The sequence below is a fragment of the Ranitomeya imitator genome, chromosome 3 (assembly GCF_032444005.1).
Source record: "Ranitomeya imitator isolate aRanImi1 chromosome 3, aRanImi1.pri, whole genome shotgun sequence".
NCBI classification, from domain to species: domain Eukaryota; kingdom Metazoa; phylum Chordata; class Amphibia; order Anura; family Dendrobatidae; genus Ranitomeya; species Ranitomeya imitator.
In genome coordinates, this window is record NC_091284.1 from 830,275,778 (window position 1) to 830,298,496 (window position 22,719).

The 22,719-nt window shown below is 52.6% G+C and overlaps 1 protein-coding gene across 1 annotated transcript; it reads right to left on the reverse strand.

The window, feature by feature from the left end:
- Window positions 1-459: 459 nt before the first annotated feature.
- On the reverse strand, window positions 460-22,301 carry POLD3 (DNA polymerase delta 3, accessory subunit). The gene is made up of 12 exons (XM_069759467.1): window positions 22,151-22,301; window positions 19,233-19,288; window positions 19,037-19,139; window positions 16,863-16,902; window positions 16,625-16,757; window positions 16,283-16,535; window positions 13,285-13,357; window positions 3,539-3,662; window positions 2,388-2,497; window positions 1,669-1,763; window positions 1,478-1,556; window positions 460-1,074 (listed from the first exon to the last, which is right to left on the reverse strand). Exons 1-12 carry the CDS (start codon window positions 22,259-22,261, stop codon window positions 890-892), a joined length of 1,362 nt encoding a protein of 453 aa, XP_069615568.1. The 5' UTR covers window positions 22,262-22,301; the 3' UTR covers window positions 460-889.
- Between the last annotated feature and the right edge of the window lie 418 nt (window positions 22,302-22,719).

A 22,719-nucleotide genomic window follows, 5' to 3' on the forward strand; every position in this document is an offset into this window, starting at 1 on the left:
GTTCTCTCTCCTCCTGGACCAGTCGCTCAATTGTTTTGTTTAGGATTAATGTATTTGTTTTATTATTATGTATACCCCTCCGCACATGTAAAACGCCATAGACTAATTGGCACTATAATAAAAATAATAATAATAGTAGAAGGGCGAGACTCCCACCTGCACAGAGTATTTCAGGAGGTTACATTGTGGAAAGAGCCGGCGCCGCCAGAGTATTTTAAAAAGGTGCAAGGTCCAGAGGAGTGCAGACTAGTATTTTTTTTTTTTAGGAAAGAATCCTGCTAATCTGGTCACATGGGTACAGAGACCTGGTGCACAGCAGTGCAGAGTATTTCAGGAGAGCACTGTACTGGTGGGAGGTTACCAGACTGACCATTACATACTGGTGGTGGCCCAGCAGCACAGAGCATTTCCGGAGTTGACGTGTGGAGTCACGGGCAGCACAGACTCAGATATGGAAAGTTATTTGTGAAACTGCAACTTTTAATAGACCCCACATTACAGGTAGACGGTCAGTTGGCGGCCGCAGTGTAGGGTCACCGGTCACCCTGCTGAACGCCCGCCGGGCAAACCTGACCGCTGCATGAGAATAGCAGATTTATAATACACAGCGTAAAAAAAAAAATAATAGATCATTTACAATATTACAACCCAGAGTCAAAGAGTCTCAAAACTGAACCTGGGTGACCACCGATCCCATCACTGTCACAGCTCGCCACTCCCCTTTCCCAGAGCACTGAGCGGCTGCTCTGCCCGGTGGAGCAATGATGGATCTTCATCACCAGACGACCAGCAATGTTTCGCCGTTCAGTGAATGTCCACAGTCTGGATGTCACCGTCCGACCACACGGGATGCGTCCTGGGATTATCTCCACACCATGTGGGTTCACACTCACTTCTTCTGGAAAAACCCCATGATTGACGCCTGCTTGGTTCCCCCCTTGCTGGCAGCCGCCGTCTTCTTCGCAGTCTTTGCCTCGGTTTTGCCGGCTGTGGACGGTTTTGCTGACGGTTTTGACACCGGTAACTCTTCTCCGCTATCCGTGCAGGACTCGCTCTCATACACCTTCTCTGTCACTGCAAAATGGAAGGGAGTCACGAAGGGTTAAATGACATCGAGGGTATCAAATGACGCAACTAGGGCTGAATCACGTGATTCCCCCCCCCCCCCCCATGATCGATAACCCGGGGGGCAACCACTATGGAATAAAAGATCTCTGGCAGGATTCGCCATCGGACACTTCACCGACAGCTTTGTACTTCAGTTCCCAACCATTTCAGGATCTCTGCTTCCCGTCACTGCAGCATGAAATGAAGCCGGGATGGATCTGGCACCAAAATGCCGCCACAACCTGCAGACCCCCACCCTGATTTACAGGGTGTAGAACCAGTGCTCCCGGCAGGTCAATATGATGCCAGGACACGCTGACCCTTGAGATGGTGCGGGCCGTTCTCAGATTCTTCCCGCAGGGTCTCTTACCCATGGAGCCGTCACTGTCCATGAACATCTTGGATTTCAGAACGCGTTTCCGTTTTTTCCCCTTTTCTCTGGGCTGCGTCTGGTAAGAAAACAAAAAAAAAAACAAAACTGATACATTACTCCAAAAAAAAAAAAAAAAAAAAAAAAAAAAAAAAAAGGGTAACAGAGCGCCCCGAGGGGCTTCATATCACCTGCAGTTCTGTCTCCATCTTCACGACCGGCTCAGGAGGAGGAGGAGGAGGAGGAGGAGGCGACGTCGTCTTTACATCCGGAGACAAAGGAACAACTGCAGGTAAGAAATCACAATGTTCAGTCCCTCGAAAAGGGGTAATCGAGAGCCACGGAGCACCAAAACATCACCGCAGATTACATGAATGGTTTATAGTTTGCAGCTGCCCCTTTAAATGCTCTTGGACCACACGCCGTAAACCTGGAGTCGGGGTTAATCCCCTCGATGCCTTAGCGCTAACGCCTTGTGGCGGCCCCCTCGGGAACTGACCTTTTCCAGTCCAGTAAAAAGCGACACAGATAAAATACGGCTGACGCAGTGTCAAGGGCTCCGGCGACCCTCACACACCGGCACATGCAGCCCCCCTAGGCACAGCGGCCGCCGCCAGATCTTATTAACACGGCTCAGAGCTCCACCTGTGACTAAACCTCGCGGCTCGGTGGGACAGCGACGAACGCAAACACACATCAAAGCCAGAGCGGGCGTGGAGAGTGACGAGCAGGCGACACTGGCCGGCGGGCAGCGCTGACGCGGGCGCTCTGTGGTGGGATGGATGGCGATGTTTTGGCAGACGGCATGGCGGGAGATTACTCTGAGCACAACAAACAGTGTGTGGGTGTGAAAGACGCCCGTGAGGGTGAGAACTGCCCGTGCCAGCGCAGACGGGTCACTGCCACCTACCGCCCTCGTCATCGCTGCTGTCAGACTGCGGCTTCTTGATCCTCCGCCGCTTCTTCACCAGCTTGTCCGGCTCCTCGTCACTGTCTGACAACTCCACCCTCTTCGCTTTACTAAAACAGAAAAGTTTAACCAGGAGGTTGTCAGCCTGCGATCTATAGAGACGCGATGTCCCCTCCGTCCGGCCAGAGAGGCGGAGCCGAGGGAAACCGGTGCGAAAACGCCAAAAGCTCAGAGTCATTTACACCAGAATTCTGCTGAAATTGGTTTGATGGATCGCAGGAAAAGGTTTTCCACGTTTTTTTAGACCTTTATAAACTGAAGTGAATTATAACATTCTGCACGACTTGTCCTGCAAAAGATGCTGCATTTTTCGGATTATAAGACGCATTTTCCCCGCAAATTTACAAGGAACATGGTGATGCGTCTTATCTGAAAGTAGCTTACTGAGGGTGGCAGCTGCGGAGGAGGCAGGGTCACTGCTGCAGGAAGCTGGCGGCGGTAGCAGAGGGGCGAAGCTGCGGGCACTGGGTTTCATAAAATGTCGGCAGTGAACGGAGTACCCTTCCCATTCATTTCCCTGCGGTGGGCTTCAGGAAAATGGCCGCTGGAGGCTACGACACATGCACAGATTGAGATCTTGGGACTGCCGACATTATGAAAACCCAGGGCCCGCAGCATCGCACCGCCGGGACACCCGATTCCTCCCAAGCCCAGGGCCCGCAGCATCGCACCGCCGGGACACCCCCTTCGTCCCAAGCCCAGGGCCCACAGCGTTGCACCGCCGGGACACCCGATTCCTCCCAAGCCCGCATCGCCTCCTCACAACCCAGGGCCCGCAGTGTTGCACCGCCAACTCCCAAACCCAGGGCATCACCCCACTCCTGCCACCGCCCTCCTCTAAGCTACAAAAAAAAAAAAAAAAGAAAAATCGTTAAGTCGCACCACCATTTTATTTTAAAATTTTGCCTATTTTCCGCCCAAAATTTGGATTGCGTCTTGTGGTCCACAAAATGTGATAAATAAACCATCACGCGGATGAAGGGAGGGAAAAAGTTATGGCTTTTGGAAGAAAATGAAAAAGGGCAAAAAAAAAAACCAAAAAAAAAACAACAAACAACTGGCCCTGTCGTGAAGGGCAAAGATGCAGACACCTTTTCTTGCTTTTAGCTGCTGCTTTCGGGGGTTCAGGTTCCTTGTTCTCTGGGGACGGGACCTGCTGAGCTGCCGCCTTCTCCTCCTTCAGAGTCTCAGTGGGGGGAGACTCCTTCACTTTATCTGAAAGGAGAGAGAATAAAATGTCAAACGTGACCGGCTGGAAGGAGGAAATAACTGCACACATTGCCGATCCTGCATTATACTCCACAGCTGCACTCACACCCGCATTAAAATATCAGATTTTCGTCATGTATAAATAATCCTGCCAAAAAGAACCATTTCAGAACTTTTTCCACTTTTAATCTCCCATATAATCTGAAAAAAATCCATTTCGAAACCACTGAGCGGAAAAACACAAAACTAAAAAAACGTGGTTGCATAAGTGTGAGCACCCTCTTATAATTGCGATTGTGCTCAGAATCAGCCGATCACATTTATCCCCATGTTACAAAGTAGTCAGCGTTCGGCCGCTGACATGTACAGTGGTTCTGATTAACTCCATGGAAAGCGTCGCTATTCTAGGATTTTCCTGACATTTTCGGGTCAGTAAACAGCTGACAACACAGCAGAGGATCTAAGTGAGGAAAGTTGTCAGTTAGGAGAAGGGACAAACATCAGATCTACCATGGACACTAAAGACATCAAGCAGGAGCTGAACTTTGGCCCAACAGTGACATCACCTGAACTGGATGTCCCTCAAGAAGGAAGAGAAGAAAATTCCTCTGTGAAGCAGCCAAGAGGCCGACAGCAACATTAAAGGAGCTGCAGGAATTTCTGTCTTTTCCTGGTTGTGTCCTGCAGGTGACCAACATCTTCCATTTTCTTCATGTGTCCGGCCTGTGAGGTCGGTGGCAAGCTTTACAAAGAAAAATACCGAGGCCCGGCGATGTTCTGTGAAAACCTCCATTATGTCACTAAAAGCATGTGGGGAACAAGATACGGTCTGAAAAGACCAAAAGGAGGAACTTTTGGGCAATAATTCTGAAAAGTGCAAACCCAATGCTGCGACTCACCAGAAGACCACCATCCCCACAGTGAGGCATGGTGGGGGAACCATTGTGCTTTTGAGGCCATTTTTCAGCAGCAGCTGGAAATAGAGCTTTAGTGAAAGGTTGAGGAGGATTATGAACAGTCCAAATATCAGACAAATATGCATCAAAACCTTCCGGCCTCTGCTAAAAGGCTGAAGATGAGGAATTTCAGTTTTCTACATGACAACGACCCTAAGCAACCTCGAAAAAAAGCAAAAGGAAGCATTTTCCAGAAGATGGACATTCTGGAACGGCCCAGCCTGACCCAGGACCTTAACCCAAGTGGTGACCTGAAGAGGGCGCTGTACACAGGAGATGCCCCGCAATCTGTGGTGACCTGAAGAGGACGCTCTACACAGGAGATGTCCCCGCAATCTGTGGTGACCTGAAGAGGGCGCTGTACACAGGAGATGCCCCGCAATCTGTGGTGACCTGAAGAGGGCGCTCTACACAGGAGATGCCCCGCAATCTGTGGTGACCTGAAGAGGGCGCTGTACACAGGAGATGCCCCGCAATCTGTGGTGACCTGAAGAGGGCGCTCTACACAGGAGATGCCCCGCAATCTGTGGTGACCTGAAGAGGGCGCTGTACACAGGAGATGCCCCGCAATCTGTGGTGACCTGAAGAGGGCGCTCTACACAGGAGATGTCCCCGCAATCTGTGGTGATCTGAAGAGGGCGCTGTACACAGGAGATGTCCCCGCAATCTGTGGTGACCTGAAGAGGGCGCTGTACACAGGAGATGTCCCCGCAATCTGTGGTGATCTGAAGAGGGCGCCGTACACAGGAGATGCCCCGCAATCTGTGGTGACCTGAAGAGGCCGCCGTACACAGGAGATGCCCCCGCAATCTGTGGTGACCTGAAGAGGGCGCTGTACACAGGAGATGTCCCCGCAATCTGTGGTGACCTGAAGAGGCCGCCGTACACAGGAGATGTCCCCGCAATCTGTGGTGACCTGAAGAGGCCGCCGTACACAGGAGATGTCCCCGCAATCTGTGGTGACCTGAAGAGGACGCTGTACACAGGAGATGCCCCGCAATCTGTGGTGACCTGAAGAGGGCGCTGTACACAGGAGATGTCCCCGCAATCTGTGGTGACCTGAAGAGGGCGCTGTACACAGGAGATGCCCCGCAATCTGTGGTGACCTGAAGAGGGCGCTGTACACAGGAGATGTCCCCGCAATCTGTGGTGACCTGAAGAGGGCGCTGTACACAGGAGATGCCCTCTGCAATCTGTGGTGACCTGAAGAGGAGGCTGTACACAGGAGATGCCCCCGCAATCTGTGGTGACCTGAAGAGGACGCTCTACACAGGAGATGTCCCCGCAATCTGTGGTGACCTGAAGAGGGCGCTGTACACAGGAGATGCCCCCGCAATCTGTGGTGACCTGAAGAGGACGCTCTACACAGGAGATGTCCCCGCAATCTGTGGTGACCTGAAGAGGACGCTCTACACAGGAGATGTCCCCGCAATCTGTGGTGACCTGGAGAGGGCGCTGTACACAGGAGATGCCCCCGCAATCTGTGGTGACCTGAAGAGGACGCTCTACACAGGAGATGTCCCCGCAATCTGTGGTGACCTGAAGAGGGCGCTCTACACAGGAGATGTCCCCGCAATCTGTGGTGATCTGAAGAGGGCGCTGTACACAGGAGATGTCCCCGCAATCTGTGGTGACCTGAAGAGGGCGCTGTACACAGGAGATGTCCCCGCAATCTGTGGTGACCTGAAGAGGCCGCCGTACACAGGAGATGTCCCCGCAATCTGTGGTGACCTGAAGAGGACGCTGTACACAGGAGATGCCCCCGCAATCTGTGGTGACCTGAAGAGGGCGCTGTACACAGGAGATGTCCCCACAATCTGTGGTGACCTGAAGAGGGCGCTGTACACAGGAGATGCCCCCGCAATCTGTGGTGATCTGAAGAGGGCGCTGTACACAGGAGATGTCCCCGCAATCTGTGGTGACCTGAAGAGGGCGCTGTACACAGGAGATGCCCCCGCAATCTGTGGTGACCTGAAGAGGCCGCCGTACACAGGAGATGTCCCCGCAATCTGTGGTGACCTGAAGAGGACGCTGTACACAGGAGATGCCCCCGCAATCTGTGGTGACCTGAAGAGGGCGCTGTACACAGGAGATGTCCCCACAATCTGACAGATGTGGAGCTGTGTAAGAAACGAGGGGCGAGAATCTCCAGTTCTAGATGAGCCGAGTGATCGGCCCCAAACCAAAAAGACAGAATGTCAGAAATACACAGTATTAGTACATTTATGCAACCACATTATTTTACTTTAATTTTCACACCTGAGAACAGTGGATTTGTACAGACTATGGGTGATAAGATATTTTACGGTTTATAAGACGCACCCCAAGTTTTAGGGAGAAAAATAGAAAAACAAAACTTTTCTGCTGGCGGAGACAGGAGTGGGGAGAAAGGGGTGTTCGGATGTGCGGGGGCCCTGACGACATTTTGAGAAAGCCCAGAGCCCCCGGACTTCCATGGATTACTATTCGGTAGACTCCGGGAACAAGGCTGCCGGGGGCGGTGCATGTGCTGATGGAGATCTCGGGAGATGAGTTCCCAGCGCCAAGATGTCCATCAGCACATGCACCGCCCCCGGGAGCCATGTTCCCGGAGCCCACCGCATAGTAATCCATGGAAGTGCGGGGGCTCTGGGCTTTCACAAAATGTCGGCAGTGCCCCCGCACCACTGAACACCCGCAGCATCGCACACCCCTTTCTCCCAGTCTGGGGTCCGCAGCATCGCCCCACTCCTGCCTCCTCCAGCAGTGACCCTGCTCCACTGCAGCCGGTAAGGTATATTCACATTATTAGGTGCACTCCCCCTCCAATTTGGGGGAAAAATAGAGGCGCGTCTTATAATCCGAAAAAATATAGTTCTTACCGATAACGGTATTTCTCTGAGCCCATGACGGCACCACGGAGAGAGGGGATCCGCCCACCAAGGACAGGAAACCTACGGATAAAAAGGCGGTACCACTCTCCTGCATCAGTTGTTTACATAGAGAACGATGGGAGACTACTAAAACATTTGTAAATTTTAACTGTTTATCATAACGAGATACCGCGTGTTTAAAGACTATAAATAGACTATGGCACTAATTTGATGTGCGCACCCATAAGTGAAGGGAGGGAATGTACGGGTGCCGTCATGGGCTCAGAGAAATACCGTTATCGGTAAGAACTATATTTTTCTCTGATCGCCCATGACGGCACCACGGAGAGAATTGCATAGATAGTACATTCAGGGAGGGACCACCGCCTCCAGAACCCTTTTACCAAAAGTAAGGTCTGAAGAGGAGATTAGGTCCAATCTATAGTGCCTATAGAATGTGGATGGTGAGGACCAGGTAGCAGCTCTACATATCTGGTCTATGGAAGCTCCGGCCTTCTCCGCCCAGGAAGTTGCCACTGCCCTCGTTGAGTGAGCCTTAACCTCCCCGGGAACGGACACTCCACTTGCCGAGTATGAGAGACTGATGGCGTCCGTGATCCATCTTGCTATGGTGGCTTTGGATGCTTTTTTTCCCCTTCCGGGGACCCTGGAAACACACAAACAGAGAGGGATCCTCCTTACTCTCTCTAGTGGCTTCTATGTAATGTAAGAGACACCTTTTTACATCTAGTGTATGTAATGTTTGTTCCTCCTTATTTTTAGGGTTGGGACAGAAGGAGGGGAGAGATCTCTCTTGGGACCTGTGAAATTTTGAAGCCACTTTCGGGAGATATGCTGGGTCTGTTTTTAAAATGACCCTATCCTCTAGAAATTGTGTGTAGGGAGGATTGGCTGAGAGAGCCTGTAAGTCGCTAACCCTACGGGCAGAAGTGAGGGCGATTAACAGAGCAGTTTTTAGAGATAAATTTTTCAGTGAAGCTTCGCGTAATGGTTCAAATGGAGTACTAGTCAGGGCTTTAAGGACCAAGTTTAAGTCCCATTGAGGAACAACTTTTACTGGAAGAGGCCTCGATCTTCCTGCTGCCCTGATAAATCTAGAGACCCATCTGTTTGAAGCCAAGTCAAAATTGAATAGGGCTCCCAAAGCTGCCACATGAACTTTTAGGGTACTAGTGGCCAACCCCATCTCCAACCCATTTTGTAGGAATTCTAGTATGGAAGTAAGGGGAATTTCTTTCCCTATTCTTACACCTGAAGAAGACAGAAATTTTTTCCATACCTTGCCGTATTGTTTTGTTGTAACCGGCTTCCTACTTTGTAACAGAGTTGAGATTAGCCCCGGAGAGAATCCTCTGCTCTCTAATAATTTCCTTTCAAGAGCCAAGCTGTCAAGTGCAAGTTCTTGACTCGTGGATGACAGACTGGGCCCTGCGACAATAGATCCTGAAGGTCTGGTAATACCCAAGGGTCGGATATTGACATCTTCCTCATCCATGAGAACCAAGGTCTCTTCGGCTAGAACGGGGCAATTAGGATGACCAGCGCCCCGTCCTCCCGAATCTTCCTCAGCACTGCTGGAATCAGAATAAGAGGAGGGAAGGCATAGACAAGATGGTGACTGCAAGATATCAGGAAAGCGTCCACCGCTACTGGGTTCCCCAGAGGAGATAAGGAGCAAAAGGAGGCTACTTTTTTGTTTAGATGGCTCGCGAAGAGATCTATTTTGGGAACACCCCATCTTTCTGTGATCTGGGTGAATATTGACCGATTTAGTTCCCACTCCCCCTGTTTTAGGCTGGACCGGCTGAGGAAGTCTGCTTTCTAGTTGTCTACTCCCCTTACGTGTAAGCTTGTTAGGGATAAGAGGTTGCTCTCGGCTATTTGCAGGATTGAGTCGGTCACTTCCATTAGATTTTTGGAACGGGTACCCCCTGGTGATTTAGGTAAGATACTACCACCCGGTTGTCCGACATTACTCTTACATGGTGAGAGTGAAGGACCCCCAAAAATTCTTGAAGGCCGAATTTTACTGCAAGGAGCTCCTTCATGTTGGAGGATTTGTTTACCAGAGATGGAGACCAAATGCCCTGGGCTACTAGGTCGCCCAGATGGGCCCCCCACCCTGAAGGGCTTGCGTCTGTAGTCAGGACTTTCGAGACCTGAATTACCCATGGGACTCCCTGGGAAAGATTTTCCTGCGATTTCCACCATGTTAGTGAGTGATTGGTGCGAGGAGATAGAGTCAACTGCCCGTCTAAATGCCCTCCTAGATGGATTTGCTCCGATAATATCTGCCATTGAAGGACTCTCGAATGTAATTGGGCCCACTGGACCGCTGGAATACAAGAGGTCATGGAGCCTAAGAGGGACATGGCCTGACGGAGTGTTATGGAGGGGAGAGATTGGGTTCTTGATACTAAACTTTTTAGTTTTTGTATCTTGTTCTCTGGGAGCCGACACTCCATCTTTTTGGAGTCTAGAGTGAGACCTAGGTACTCCTGGACCTGAGAAGGCATTAGTCTGGATTTCTCTATGTTTATTAGCCAGCCCAATTCCTTTAAAGAATGCATCACTATTGCCAGTTGATCCTCGCAATGTTGCGGGAGGAGCCTATCACCAAGAAATCGTCCAGATATGGAACGATTAGGGTATTTTCTTCCCTGAGGTGAGCCATTACCTCTGCTATCAGCTTTGTGAAAACCCTCGGGGCTATGGCAAGGCCAAATGGTAGAGCTGAAAATTGGAAGTGATTTAGGACTCCCCTGATGAGAACTGCCATCCTGAGGAACCTCTGGTGATCCTTGTGTATTGGGACGTGATAATATGCGTCCTTTAAGTCCAGGACCACCATGAAGCATTGGGGAAACAACATTTTGATAGAAGATTTTATCGTTTCCATCTTGAATGCTTGAACGTCCAAGTAATCGTTTAGTTTTTTTAGATTTATAATGGTCCTGAAGGAACCGTCTGGTTTCTTCCTCAGGAATAGAGGGGAATAGTACCCTTGCCCTCTTTCTTGTGGGGGAACCTCCAGAAGTACTCCCTTTTTTACTAGCCCGATGACCTCGTTTTCCAGTGCCAGCTGTTCTTCTGCCGAATATCTTATAGATGTCATCGTAAAAGAGGGACGGGGCCATTTTTTGAATGTCAGCCTCAGACCTGATTCTATGATGTTTAGAATCCATTGACTGGAGGTAATCTTTTTCCAGGCTGGGAGAAAGAGAGATAATCTCCCTCCCACCTGGGGCGAACCTTCATTGAGAAGGCTTCATGGTATCGCTGGGGTTTTTGTTAAAGATGTACCCCTTGTTCTTGTTCCTCTTATCCTCCCACTTTCCCTGGCCTCTCCCAGGGTTCTTACGGAAAAACCTCTTGTTCCGAAAGGGCTTCCGGTAAGAGGGGAGACCTAGAGAGGGAAAGGACTTTTTCTTGTCCCCTGCTTTTTCCAAGATATCATCTAATGTGGAACCGAACAAAAACTCCCCTTCGCAGGGGATAGTAATAATAATAATAATAATCTTTATTTTTATATAGCGCTAACATATTCCGCAGCGCTTTACAGTTTTGCACACATTATCATCACTGTCCCCGATGGGGCTCACAATCTAAATTCCCTATCAGTATGTCTTTAGTACACAATTTTGTTTTTGTTTGTAGATCGCCAGGCCAATTCTTAAGCCAGAGGGCACGCCTGGCCGCATTAGCAAATACTGCCGGCCTGGCAGCTAATCTTATAGAGTCTGCCGAGGCGTCAGCCAGAAAGGCCGCAGCTCCCCTTATTACGGGTAATGTCTTCAGCATCAAGTCTCGGGAAGTTTTCCCCTTTAATTGACCCTCTAGTTGATTTAACCAGATCATTAGGGAGCAGGATGTGCATGCTGCTGCCACTGCCGGTTTCAGGCCTCCTCCCGCTGACTCCCAAGAGCCCTTGAGGAAGACATCCGCCTTCTTGTCCATAGGGTCTTTTGGGACCCACATGTCCTCGAACGGGAGAGCGAATTTCTTTGATGCTTTCGCTATTGCTACATCTAATTTGGGCGCTTTTTCCCAAAAGGAGCAGGATTCATCCTCAAAGGGGTATTTCCTTTTGGGAGTTAGGAGAGTCTTTTTCATGGGTTTTTTCCATTCCTTTTTGATTAGCGCTGCAATTGTTTCATTAAGCGGAAAAGCTCTCCTCTTTTTTTGTTCTAAGCCCCCAAACATAATGTCTTGTGCTGATTTTTTAGGGTGGGAGTCTACTAACCCCATAGTACTCCTCACTGCCTTTATGAGGCCATCAGTGTCCTCTAATGGGAAACAATTGTGACCTCCTGAGGAAGAAGTGGATGACGAAGATGCGGAGGAGGAGTCGGAGGATACCGAACTCGCACTATCGCTGTCAGATTTAGAGACTGGGGACGGGGACCTGTGTCTGGTCCTTCTCCGTTTTCTTCCCCTTTTAAGGGATTTAAAGGTGTCTTCCACCTGCTCTTTAATCAGGTTTTTAAGATCTGTTGCAAACCCGGGCAGGCTTTCTGATACCGTCTGCTGTATGCAGGAATTACATAGCTGCTTCTCCCAGGCGAGTGGAAGATCCTCTTTACAGATGGCACAGACCTTGTGCTTGGTTTTACCTACGCTTTTCCTCCCCTAAAAGAGACAAATAATAATCTTACTGTCTCTAACTTTCACGAAGATCAACTTACCACCTCCAGGACCCATAAATACCGGTTGGGAATTCTCAGCCTCTGGCTTTTTCCCCCCGACGCCGTGCTGGACTCCTTGCTGTGTTGAGACCTTTGGCGTTCTTTGCTGGTGTCCTGGTAACCTTTCTGCTGCCGCCTTTTTTGCTGCTGCGGCGATGCTATAGGTGGAGGTGATTCAGGCAAGGGAGATGCCGGGTCGCTCATACTGCTGCTGCTGGTCTGCGCAAAACAACACTTGCTACGATGGCGCTGACACGACTGCTCCTGAGGCTCCTGCCAATATACTGCAGAGCCACTGGGGGGAAGTAAATCCTCCCATTTAAACTTTCCCGCCGCTCCTCTTTTTTTTTTTTCTTCCTTCCCGGCGCCTGCGCAGTAGCGCCCGGCCGGCACGAGGAGCGCTGAAACGCTGGCGCCTGCGCAGACGCACCTGCGTCTTGTAGAACGCCTAAGCGTCATGTCGGGATCTATGGAGCGTCCAGACTACGGCGAGGAGCGCCGAACGCCGACGCAGTCGCTTCCGCGGCGCCCCGGCGTCTCGCGAGACCAGCGCAGTTCCGGGCATGCGCCGACTTTCCAAGATGGCGCCCGGAGTACAGATATGGCGCTGCTGACCGGCACCCCCGGTCCTATGCAGACCCTTATTGCGCGGCTCTGCAAGCCCGATGGTGTTGCAGTGTGCAGGCTGACGCGAGCTAGAGGAGGGCCACGCCGCACCTCCCGCAACCACAGAGGGACCCCCCTGGATGTTGCCGCTGCTGCATCTTACCTGAGGAGGTGACCGCGAACTCCTTGTCACCTCCTCCACGCACCCTTGAGGCCCACTAGCCCCCAGCGGTGGTGCCTCGGGTCACCACCCCAGCCGAGGCAGAGGGACCCCAGCTGCCTGAATCGGACTGGTTGGCCCCGGAATTCCAACGCTGACTGGTAAGTCCGTAGGTCTCCCATCAAGGACAGGAAACCAACTGATGCAGGAAAGTGGTACCGCCTTTTTATCCGTAGGTTTCCTGTCCTTGGTGGGCGGATCCCCTCTCTCCGTGGTGCCGTCATGGGCGATCAGAGAAAATACGGTAATTGAGATGTTACCATTTGGGGCCCCTCAGTGACTACTCACTCATAGACGCTTTCCCAAAGAAGTTGTTCATGGCGCTGGATTTAGCGGATGGTTTACTGCTGGATTCAGGAACCTGGAGAAAAGAAAAAAAAAAGGGAAAAACAGTGAGAAAGTCTCCAGAAAATAACAGGTCACATATCTACAAAACTTCAACCGCATCCAGAGCTGAACTCCTGCTACTGTACGATACCGGAAACTGTCAGCAACATAACTGCAGACAACATCGCAAAATACACTAATGAATGTACATGGTGACCACAGCAGAATAGTGAGTGCAGCTCTGGGGTATAATACAGGAGGTAACTCAGGATCAGTAATGTAATGTATGTACACAGTGACTGCACCAGCAGAATAGTGAGTGCAGCTCTGGGGTATAATACAGGATGTAACTCAGGATCAGTAATGTAATGTATGTACACAGTGACTGCACCAGCAGAATAGTGAGTGCAGCTCTGGGGTATAATACAGGAGGTAACTCAGGATCAGTAATGTAATGTATGTACACAGTGACTGCACCAGCAGAATAGTGAGTGCAGCTCTGGAGTATAATACAGGAGGTAACTCAGGATCAGTAATGTAATGTATGTACACAGTGACTGCACCAGCAGAATAGTGAGTGCAGCTCTGGAGTATAATACAGGATGTAACTCAGGATCAGTAATGTAATGTATGTACACAGTGACTGCACCAGCAGAATAGTGAGTGCAGCTCTGGGGTATAATACAGGAGGTAACTCAGGATCAGTAATGTAATGTATGTACACAGTGACTGCACCAGCAGAATAGTGAGTGCAGCTCTGGGGTATAATACAGGATGTAACTCAGGATCAGTAATGTAATGTATGTACACAGTGACTGCACCAGCAGAATAGTGAGTGCAGCTCTGGGGTATAATACAGGAGGTAACTCAGGATCAGTAATGTAATGTATGTACACAGTGACTGCACCAGCAGAATAGTGAGTGCAGCTCTGGAGTATAATACAGGAGGTAACTCAGGATCAGTAATGTAATGTATGTACACAGTGACTGCACCAGCAGAATAGTGAGTGCAGCTCTGGAGTATAATACAGGATGTAACTCAGGATCAGTAATGTAATGTATGTACACAGTGACTGCACCAGCAGAATAGTGAGTGCAGCTCTGGGGTATAATACAGGAGGTAACTCAGGATCAGTAATGTAATGTATGTACACAGTGACTGCACCAGCAGAATAGTGAGTGCAGCTCTGGGGTATAATACAGGAGGTAACTCAGGATCAGTAATGTATGTACACAGTGACTGCACCAGCAGAATAGTGAGTGCAGCTCTGGAGTATAATACAGGATGTAACTCAGGATCAGTAATGTAATGTATGTACACAGTGACTGCAGCTCTGGAGTATAATACAGGAGGTAACTCAGGATCAGTAATGTAATGTATGTACACTGACTGCACCAGCAGAATAGTGAGTGCAGCTCTGGGGTCTAATACAGGATGTAACTCAGGATCAGTAATGTAATGTATGTACACAGTGACTGCACCAGCAGAATAGTGAGTGCAGCTCTGGAGTATAATACAGGATGTAACTCAGGATCAGTAATGTATGTACACAGTGACTGCACCAGCAGAATATTGAGTGCAGCTCTGGAGTATAATACAGGATGTAACTCAGGATCAGTAATGTAATGTATGTACACAGTGACTGCACCAGCAGAATAGTGAGTGCAGCTCTGGGGTATAATACAGGATGTAACTCAGGATCAGTAATGTAATGTATGTACACAGTGACTGCACCAGCAGAATAGTGAGTGCAGCTCTGGGGTATAATACAGGATGTAACTCAGGATCAGTAATGCAATGTATGTACACAGTGACTGCACCAGCAGAATAGTGAGTGCAGCTCTGGAGTATAATACAGGATGTAACTCAGGATCAGTAATGTAATGTATGTACACAGTGACTGCACCAGCAGAATAGTGAGTGCAGCTCTGGGGTATAATACAGGATGTAACTCAGGATCAGTAATGCAATGTATGTACACAGTGACTGCACCAGCAGAATAGTGAGTGCAGCTCTGGAGTATAATACAGGAGGTAACTCAGGATCAGTAATGTATGTACACAGTGACTGCACCAGCAGAATAGTGAGTGCAGCTCTGGGGTCTAATACAGGATGTAACTCAGGATCAGTAATGTAATGTATGTACGCAGTGACTGCACCAGCAGAATAGTGAGTGCAGCTCTGGGGTATAATACAGGAGGTAACTCAGGATCAGTAATGTAATGTATGTGCACAGTGACTGCACCAGCAGAATAGTGAGTGCAGCTCTGGAGTATAATACAGGATGTAACTCAGGATCAGTAATGTATGTACACAGTGACTGCACCAGCAGAATAGTGAGTGCAGCTCTGGGGTATAATACAGGATGTAACTCAGGATCAGTAATGCAATGTATGTACACAGTGACTGCACCAGCAGAATAGTGAGTGCAGCTCTGGAGTATAATACAGGATGTAACTCAGGATCAGTAATGTAATGTATGTACACAGTGACTGCACCAGCAGAATAGTGAGTGCAGCTCTGGGGTATAATACAGGATGTAACTCAGGATCAGTAATGCAATGTATGTACACAGTGACTGCACCAGCAGAATAGTGAGTGCAGCTCTGGAGTATAATACAGGAGGTAACTCAGGATCAGTAATGTATGTACACAGTGACTGCACCAGCAGAATAGTGAGTGCAGCTCTGGGGTCTAATACAGGATGTAACTCAGGATCAGTAATGTAATGTATGTACGCAGTGACTGCACCAGCAGAATAGTGAGTGCAGCTCTGGGGTATAATACAGGAGGTAACTCAGGATCAGTAATGTAATGTATGTGCACAGTGACTGCACCAGCAGAATAGTGAGTGCAGCTCTGGAGTATAATACAGGATGTAACTCAGGATCAGTAATGTATGTACACAGTGACTGCACCAGCAGAATAGTGAGTGCAGCTCTGGAGTATATTACTTACAGCGCTTTCTTTGGCTTCGGGTTTTGTGCCTTTCTGAGCCTCTTGGGACTTGGACGCCGGACGTGAGAACATTCCCATGATGCCTTTTGGCTGTTGGGGTGCAGCTTTGGCGGCCGGTGGTGACGTGAACCCATTGACCGCCGGTGTAGTGGATATGTTCTGCGTCTCGTTCGGTTGGTAGTGCGATTTCTGGAGCTGCGCCACTTCCTCCGGAGATCGGGGCACGGCGGCCGGACACTGGATGGCACTGAACCTGGGGAAGGTAGCACAGCGTTATTGATGCTGCAGTGTGGGGGAGGGTCCTGGCTCGGACGCTGTGGATACGGCTTGGCGGTAACGCACTTATTGCAGTTTTGCAGGTTGTTCTTGACGATGTCGTAGTCTGCACTGAAGAGCGGCGCGCTGTCCTTGAGTGTGGCCTTCTGGATGCTGTACACGTGGACGGTGGCCACCACGCTGAGCTTGGACTTTGCAGCTGAAAAAAAAAACAAAAAAAAAAAACAGGAGAAATCAAGAGGTTAAAACCCACAAACACCAAGAGGATGTGGAGCCAAAGTGTGAGAGCAGGTGAGGACGGTACCTTCCAGCTTCTCCTCCTTCACTACCGCCACCTTGTGGAACTGCAATAACAATAGGGGAGATGAGTTAGGCCGCCCTTCCCCCCTGGCACGGTCACAGCAGCGGACGTCCCCCCCCCCCCCACCACGGTCACAGTAGCGGACGCAAACACCCCCTCCCCCCCCTGGCACGGTCACAGCAGCGGACACCCCTTCCCCCCCCCCTTGGCACGGTCACAGCAGCATTACAGTACATAGCACAAATTCCGATGTCCAGCGTATCTCAGCCACCGGATTTGTACGAGCGCCAGGTCTGTGGCGGCGGAGGCCTCAGCAGGACCCCCGGTTACCCTGACAACTGATCGGCAACCAGTGATGGCAGGACAGGGTGGAGGCACTTGGACGGTGCCACTTAAACCTCACTGGTGGCCAGCGGCATTTGTGGGGTTAAACAGAAGGGCTCAGGGCTGTGGCTGTGGACATACAGTTAGGGCCAGAAATATTTGGACAGTGACACAAGTTTTGTTATTTTAGCTGTTTACAAAATATGTTCAGAAATACAATTATATATATAATATGGGCTGAAAGTGCACACTCCCAGCTGCAATATGATAGTTTCCACATCCAAATCGGAGAAAGGGTTTAGGAATCATAGCTCTGTAATGCATAGCGTCCTCTTTTTCAAGGGACCAAAAGTAATTGGACAATGGACTCTAAGGGCTGCAATTAACTCTGAAGGCGTCTCCCTCGTTAACCTGTAATCAATGAAGTAGTTAAAAGGTCAGGGGTGGATTCCAGGTGTGTGGTTTTGCATTTGGAAGCTGTTGCTGTGAGCAGACAACATGCGGTCAAAGGAACTCTCAATTGAGGTGAAGCAGAACATCCTGAGGCTGAAAAAAAAGAAAAAATCCATCAGAGAGATAGCAGACATGCTTGGAGTAGCAAAATCAACAGTTGGGTACATTCTGAGAAAAAAGGAATTGACTGGTGAGCTTGGGAACTCAAAAAGGCCTGGGCGTCCACGGATGACAACAGTGGTGGATGATCGCCGCATACTTAATTTGGTGAAGAAGAACCCGTTCACAACATCAACTGAAGTCCAGAACACTCTCAGTGAAGTAGGTGTATCTGTCTCTAAGTCCACAGTAAAGAGAAGACTCCATGACAGTAAATACAAAGGGTTCACATCTAGATGCAAACCATTCATCAATACCAAAAATAGACAGGCCAGAGTTAAATTTACAGAAAAACACCTCAAGAAGCCAGCTCAGTTCTGGAAAAGTATTCTATGGACAGATGAGACAAAGATCAACCTGTACCAGAATGATGGGGAGAAGAAAGGGAACGGCACATGATCCAAGGCACACCACATCCTCTGTAAAACATGGTGGAGGCAACGTGATGGCATGGGCATGCATGGCTTTCAATGGCACTGGGTCACTTGTGTTTATTGATGACATAAGAGCAGACAAGAGTAGCCGGATGAATTCTGAAGTGGACCGGGATATACTTTCAGCCCAGATTCAGCCAAATGCTGTAAAGTTGATTGGACGGCGCTTCATAGTACAGATGGACAATGACCCCAAGCATACAGCCAAAGCTACCCAGGAGTTCATGAGTGCCAAAAACTGGAACATTCTGCAATGGCCAAGTCAATCTCCAGATCTAAACCCAATTGAGCATGCATTTCACTTGCTCAAATCCAGACTTAAGACGGAAAGAGCCACAAACAAGCAAGACCTGAAGGCTGCGGCTGTAAAGGCCTGGCAAAGCATTAAGAAGGAGGAAACCCAGCGTTTGGTGATATCCATGGGTTCCAGACTTAAGGCAGTGATTGCCTCCAAAGGATTTGCAACAAAATATTGAAAATAAAAATATTTTGTTTGGGTTATGTTTATTTGTCCAATTACTTTTGACCTCCTAAAATGTGGAGTGTTTGTAAAGAAATGTGTACAATTCCTACATTTTCTATCAGATATTTTTGTTCAACCCTTCAAATTAAACGTCACAATCTGCACTTGAATTCTGTTGTAGAGGTTTCATTTCAAATCCAATGTGGTGGCATGCAGAGCCCAACTCGCGAAAATTGTGTCACTGTCCAAATATTTCTGGCCCTAACTGTAGCTGGGTGCACATCGCCCTCTAGTGTCAGAAGCCGGCGGATGCTCCCGCTATAACTGCGGGGGGCCGTACTCACGGGGTAGCCGTCCTGCACACACGTCCCGCTCAGCAGGTAGGTCACGTGCACCTGTGCGCTCACATTCTCCTTCCTCTTCCGAGTGACGTAATCATACAGCATCCTGCAAGAGCGAGCACAGATGTGGAGGCCCGCCACACTGCACAGGAACTACAAATCCCAGCACACCAGGACCTGTCTGTACCCCAATACTCACTGCTTGGCTTGGTTCACATGAACCCCGAGAGTGTGACTCAGCCATTTATAGGTCACCTGGAGGAGAGATAATGAAGGAGCTGAATATGGGCGCGACAGCGGGAAGAGGAGGAAGAGGGGGGCGACAGCGGGAAAAGGAGGAAGAGGGGGGCGACAGCGGGAAGAGGAGGAAGAGGGGGGCGACAGCGGGAAAAGGAGGAAGAGGGGGGCGACAGCGGGAAGAGGAGGAAGAGGGGGGCGACAGCGGGAAGAGGGGGGGCGAGAGGGGGCGACAGCGGGAAGAGGAGGAAGAGGGGGGCGACAGCGGGAAGAGGAGGAAGAGGGGGGCGACAGCGGGAAGAGGGGGGGGCGACGCAGGCAGAGGAGGAGGAGGGGGCGACGCAGGCAGAGGAGGAGGAGGGGGCGACGCAGGCAGAGGAGGGGGGGCGACGCAGGCAGAGGAGGAGGAGGGGGCGACGCAGGCAGAGGAGGGGGGGCGACGCAGGCAGAGGAGGGGGGGCGACGCAGGCAGAGGAGGAGGAGGGGGCGACGCAGGCAGAGGAGGAGGGGGCGACGCAGGCAGAGGAGGAGGGGCGACGCAGGCAGAGGAGGAGGAGGGGGCGACGCAGGCAGAGGAGGAGGAGGGGGCGACGCAGGCAGAGGAGGGGGGGGCGACGCAGGCAGAGGAGGGGGGGCGACGCAGGCAGAGGAGGAGGAGGGGGCGACGCAGGCAGAGGAGGGGGGGCGACGCAGGCAGAGGAGGAGGAGGGGCGACGCAGGCAGAGGAGGGGGGGCGACGCAGGCAGAGGAGGGGGGGCGACGCAGGCAGAGGAGGAGGAGGGGGCGACGCAGGCAGAGGAGGAGGAGGGGGCGACGCAGGCAGAGGAGGAGGAGGGGGCGACGCAGGCAGAGGAGGGGGGGGCGACGCAGGCAGAGGAGGAGGGGGCGACGCAGGCAGAGGAGGGGGGGCGACGCAGGCAGAGGAGGAGGAGGGGGCGACGCAGGCAGAGGAGGGGGGGCGACGCAGGCAGAGGAGGGGGGGCGACGCAGGCAGAGGAGGAGGAGGGGGCGACGCAGGCAGAGGAGGAGGGGGCGACGCAGGCAGAGGAGGAGGGGCGACGCAGGCAGAGGAGGAGGAGGGGGCGACGCAGGCAGAGGAGGAGGAGGGGGCGACGCAGGCAGAGGAGGGGGGGGCGACGCAGGCAGAGGAGGGGGGGCGACGCAGGCAGAGGAGGAGGAGGGGGCGACGCAGGCAGAGGAGGGGGGGGCGACGCAGGCAGAGGAGGAGGAGGGGCGACGCAGGCAGAGGAGGGGGGGCGACGCAGGCAGAGGAGGGGGGGCGACGCAGGCAGAGGAGGAGGAGGGGGCGACGCAGGCAGAGGAGGAGGAGGGGGCGACGCAGGCAGAGGAGGAGGGGGGGCGACGCAGGCAGAGGAGGAGGAGGGGGCGACGCAGGCAGAGGAGGAGGAGGGGGCGACGCAGGCAGAGGAGGAGGAGGGGGCGACGCAGGCAGAGGAGGGGGGGGCGACGCAGGCAGAGGAGGAGGGGGCGACGCAGGCAGAGGAGGGGGGGCGACGCAGGCAGAGGAGGAGGAGGGGGCGACGCAGGCAGAGGAGGGGGGGCGACGCAGGCAGAGGAGGAGGAGGGGGCGACGCAGGCAGAGGAGGGGGGGCGACGCAGGCAGAGGAGGAGGAGGGGGCGACGCAGGCAGAGGAGGAGGAGGGGGGCGACGCAGGCAGAGGAGGGGGGGCGACGCAGGCAGAGGAGGAGGGGCGACGCAGGCAGAGGAGGAGGAGGGGGCGACGCAGGCAGAGGAGGGGGGGGCGACGCAGGCAGAGGAGGAGGAGGGGGCGACGCAGGCAGAGGAGGAGGGGGGGCGACGCAGGCAGAGGAGGAGGAGGGGGCGACGCAGGCAGAGGAGGGGGGGCGACGCAGGCAGAGGAGGAGGAGGGGGCGACGCAGGCAGAGGAGGAGGAGGGGGCGACGCAGGCAGAGGAGGGGGGGGCGACGCAGGCAGAGGAGGAGGAGGGGGCGACGCAGGCAGAGGAGGAGGAGGGGGCGACGCAGGCAGAGGAGGGGGGGCGACGCAGGCAGAGGAGGGAGGGGGCGACGCAGGCAGAGGAGGAGGAGGGGGCGACGCAGGCAGAGGAGGAGGAGGGGGCGACGCAGGCAGAGGAGGAGGAGGGGGCGACGCAGGCAGAGGAGGAGGAGGGGGCGACGCAGGCAGAGGAGGAGGAGGGGGGGCGACGCAGGCAGAGGAGGAGGAGGGGGGGCGACGCAGGCAGAGGAGGAGGAGGGGGGGCGACGCAGGCAGAGGAGGAGGAGGGGGGGCGACGCAGGCAGAGGAGGGGGGGGGCGACGCAGGCAGAGGAGGAGGGGGCGACGCAGGCAGAGGAGGAGGAGGGGGCGACGCAGGCAGAGGAGGAGGGGGGGCGACGCAGGCAGAGGAGGGGGGGCGACGCAGGCAGAGGAGGGGGGGGCGACGCAGGCAGAGGAGGAGGAGGGGGCGACGCAGGCAGAGGAGGAGGAGGGGGGGCGACGCAGGCAGAGGAGGAGGAGGGGGGGCGACGCAGGCAGAGGAGGAGGAGGGGGGGCGACGCAGGCAGAGGAGGAGGAGGGGGGGCGACGCAGGCAGAGGAGGGGGGGGCGACGCAGGCAGAGGAGGAGGGGGCGACGCAGGCAGAGGAGGAGGAGGGGGCGACGCAGGCAGAGGAGGAGGGGGGGCGACGCAGGCAGAGGAGGGGGGGCGACGCAGGCAGAGGAGGGGGGGGCGACGCAGGCAGAGGAGGAGGAGGGGGCGACGCAGGCAGAGGAGGGGGGGGCGACGCAGGCAGAGGAGGAGGAGGAGGAGGAGGGGGGGATATATCGGGCACACATGGGGCCATGTAACACAGCACAGTGTGGCCATTAGAGCACTACTATCCATCATGGCGGCCTCACAATCTTGTTGTGGTCGGTGATCAGCTCGTCGATGTTCTCCAGGTACAGCTCGTCCATGGCGGCGGCCCCGGAGCTTCCGAAGTAGTTTGCCACTGACAGATTTGGCGCCATTAAGGAGTCGCACAGATCAGTATACTGAGCATGCGCCCATACTTCTCACTGATTGGCTACGGTGGAGATGAACGTCCCGTCTGACCAATAACACTGCAGATCAAAAAAAGCACGTGTGGGACCGCCCCTTCCTGTGTGCCGGTGGGAGGAGTTGTGTGCTAACAGTTGCTATGACAATGTGGGCGGTAACTGGCCTGCTGGTTACTATAAGCAACCGAACAGCCCCGTATGAGGAATATTTTGTCGCCATTTTCTGAGAATAAAATGTAAAAACAGTGTTGGACAATCAGCTCCAAGTAGGAGACGAGTAAATACAGTGAGACGTAAAAGAAAAAGGTTATAAAGAATTATGTGTAAAAAATCCCATACGTACAGGCTGCGCCGCCGCGCTCACAGAGGCCGAAGCATCGAACTATGCGAATATGTGACCCTATCTGGGAGAATGGCGTTTTTGTTCA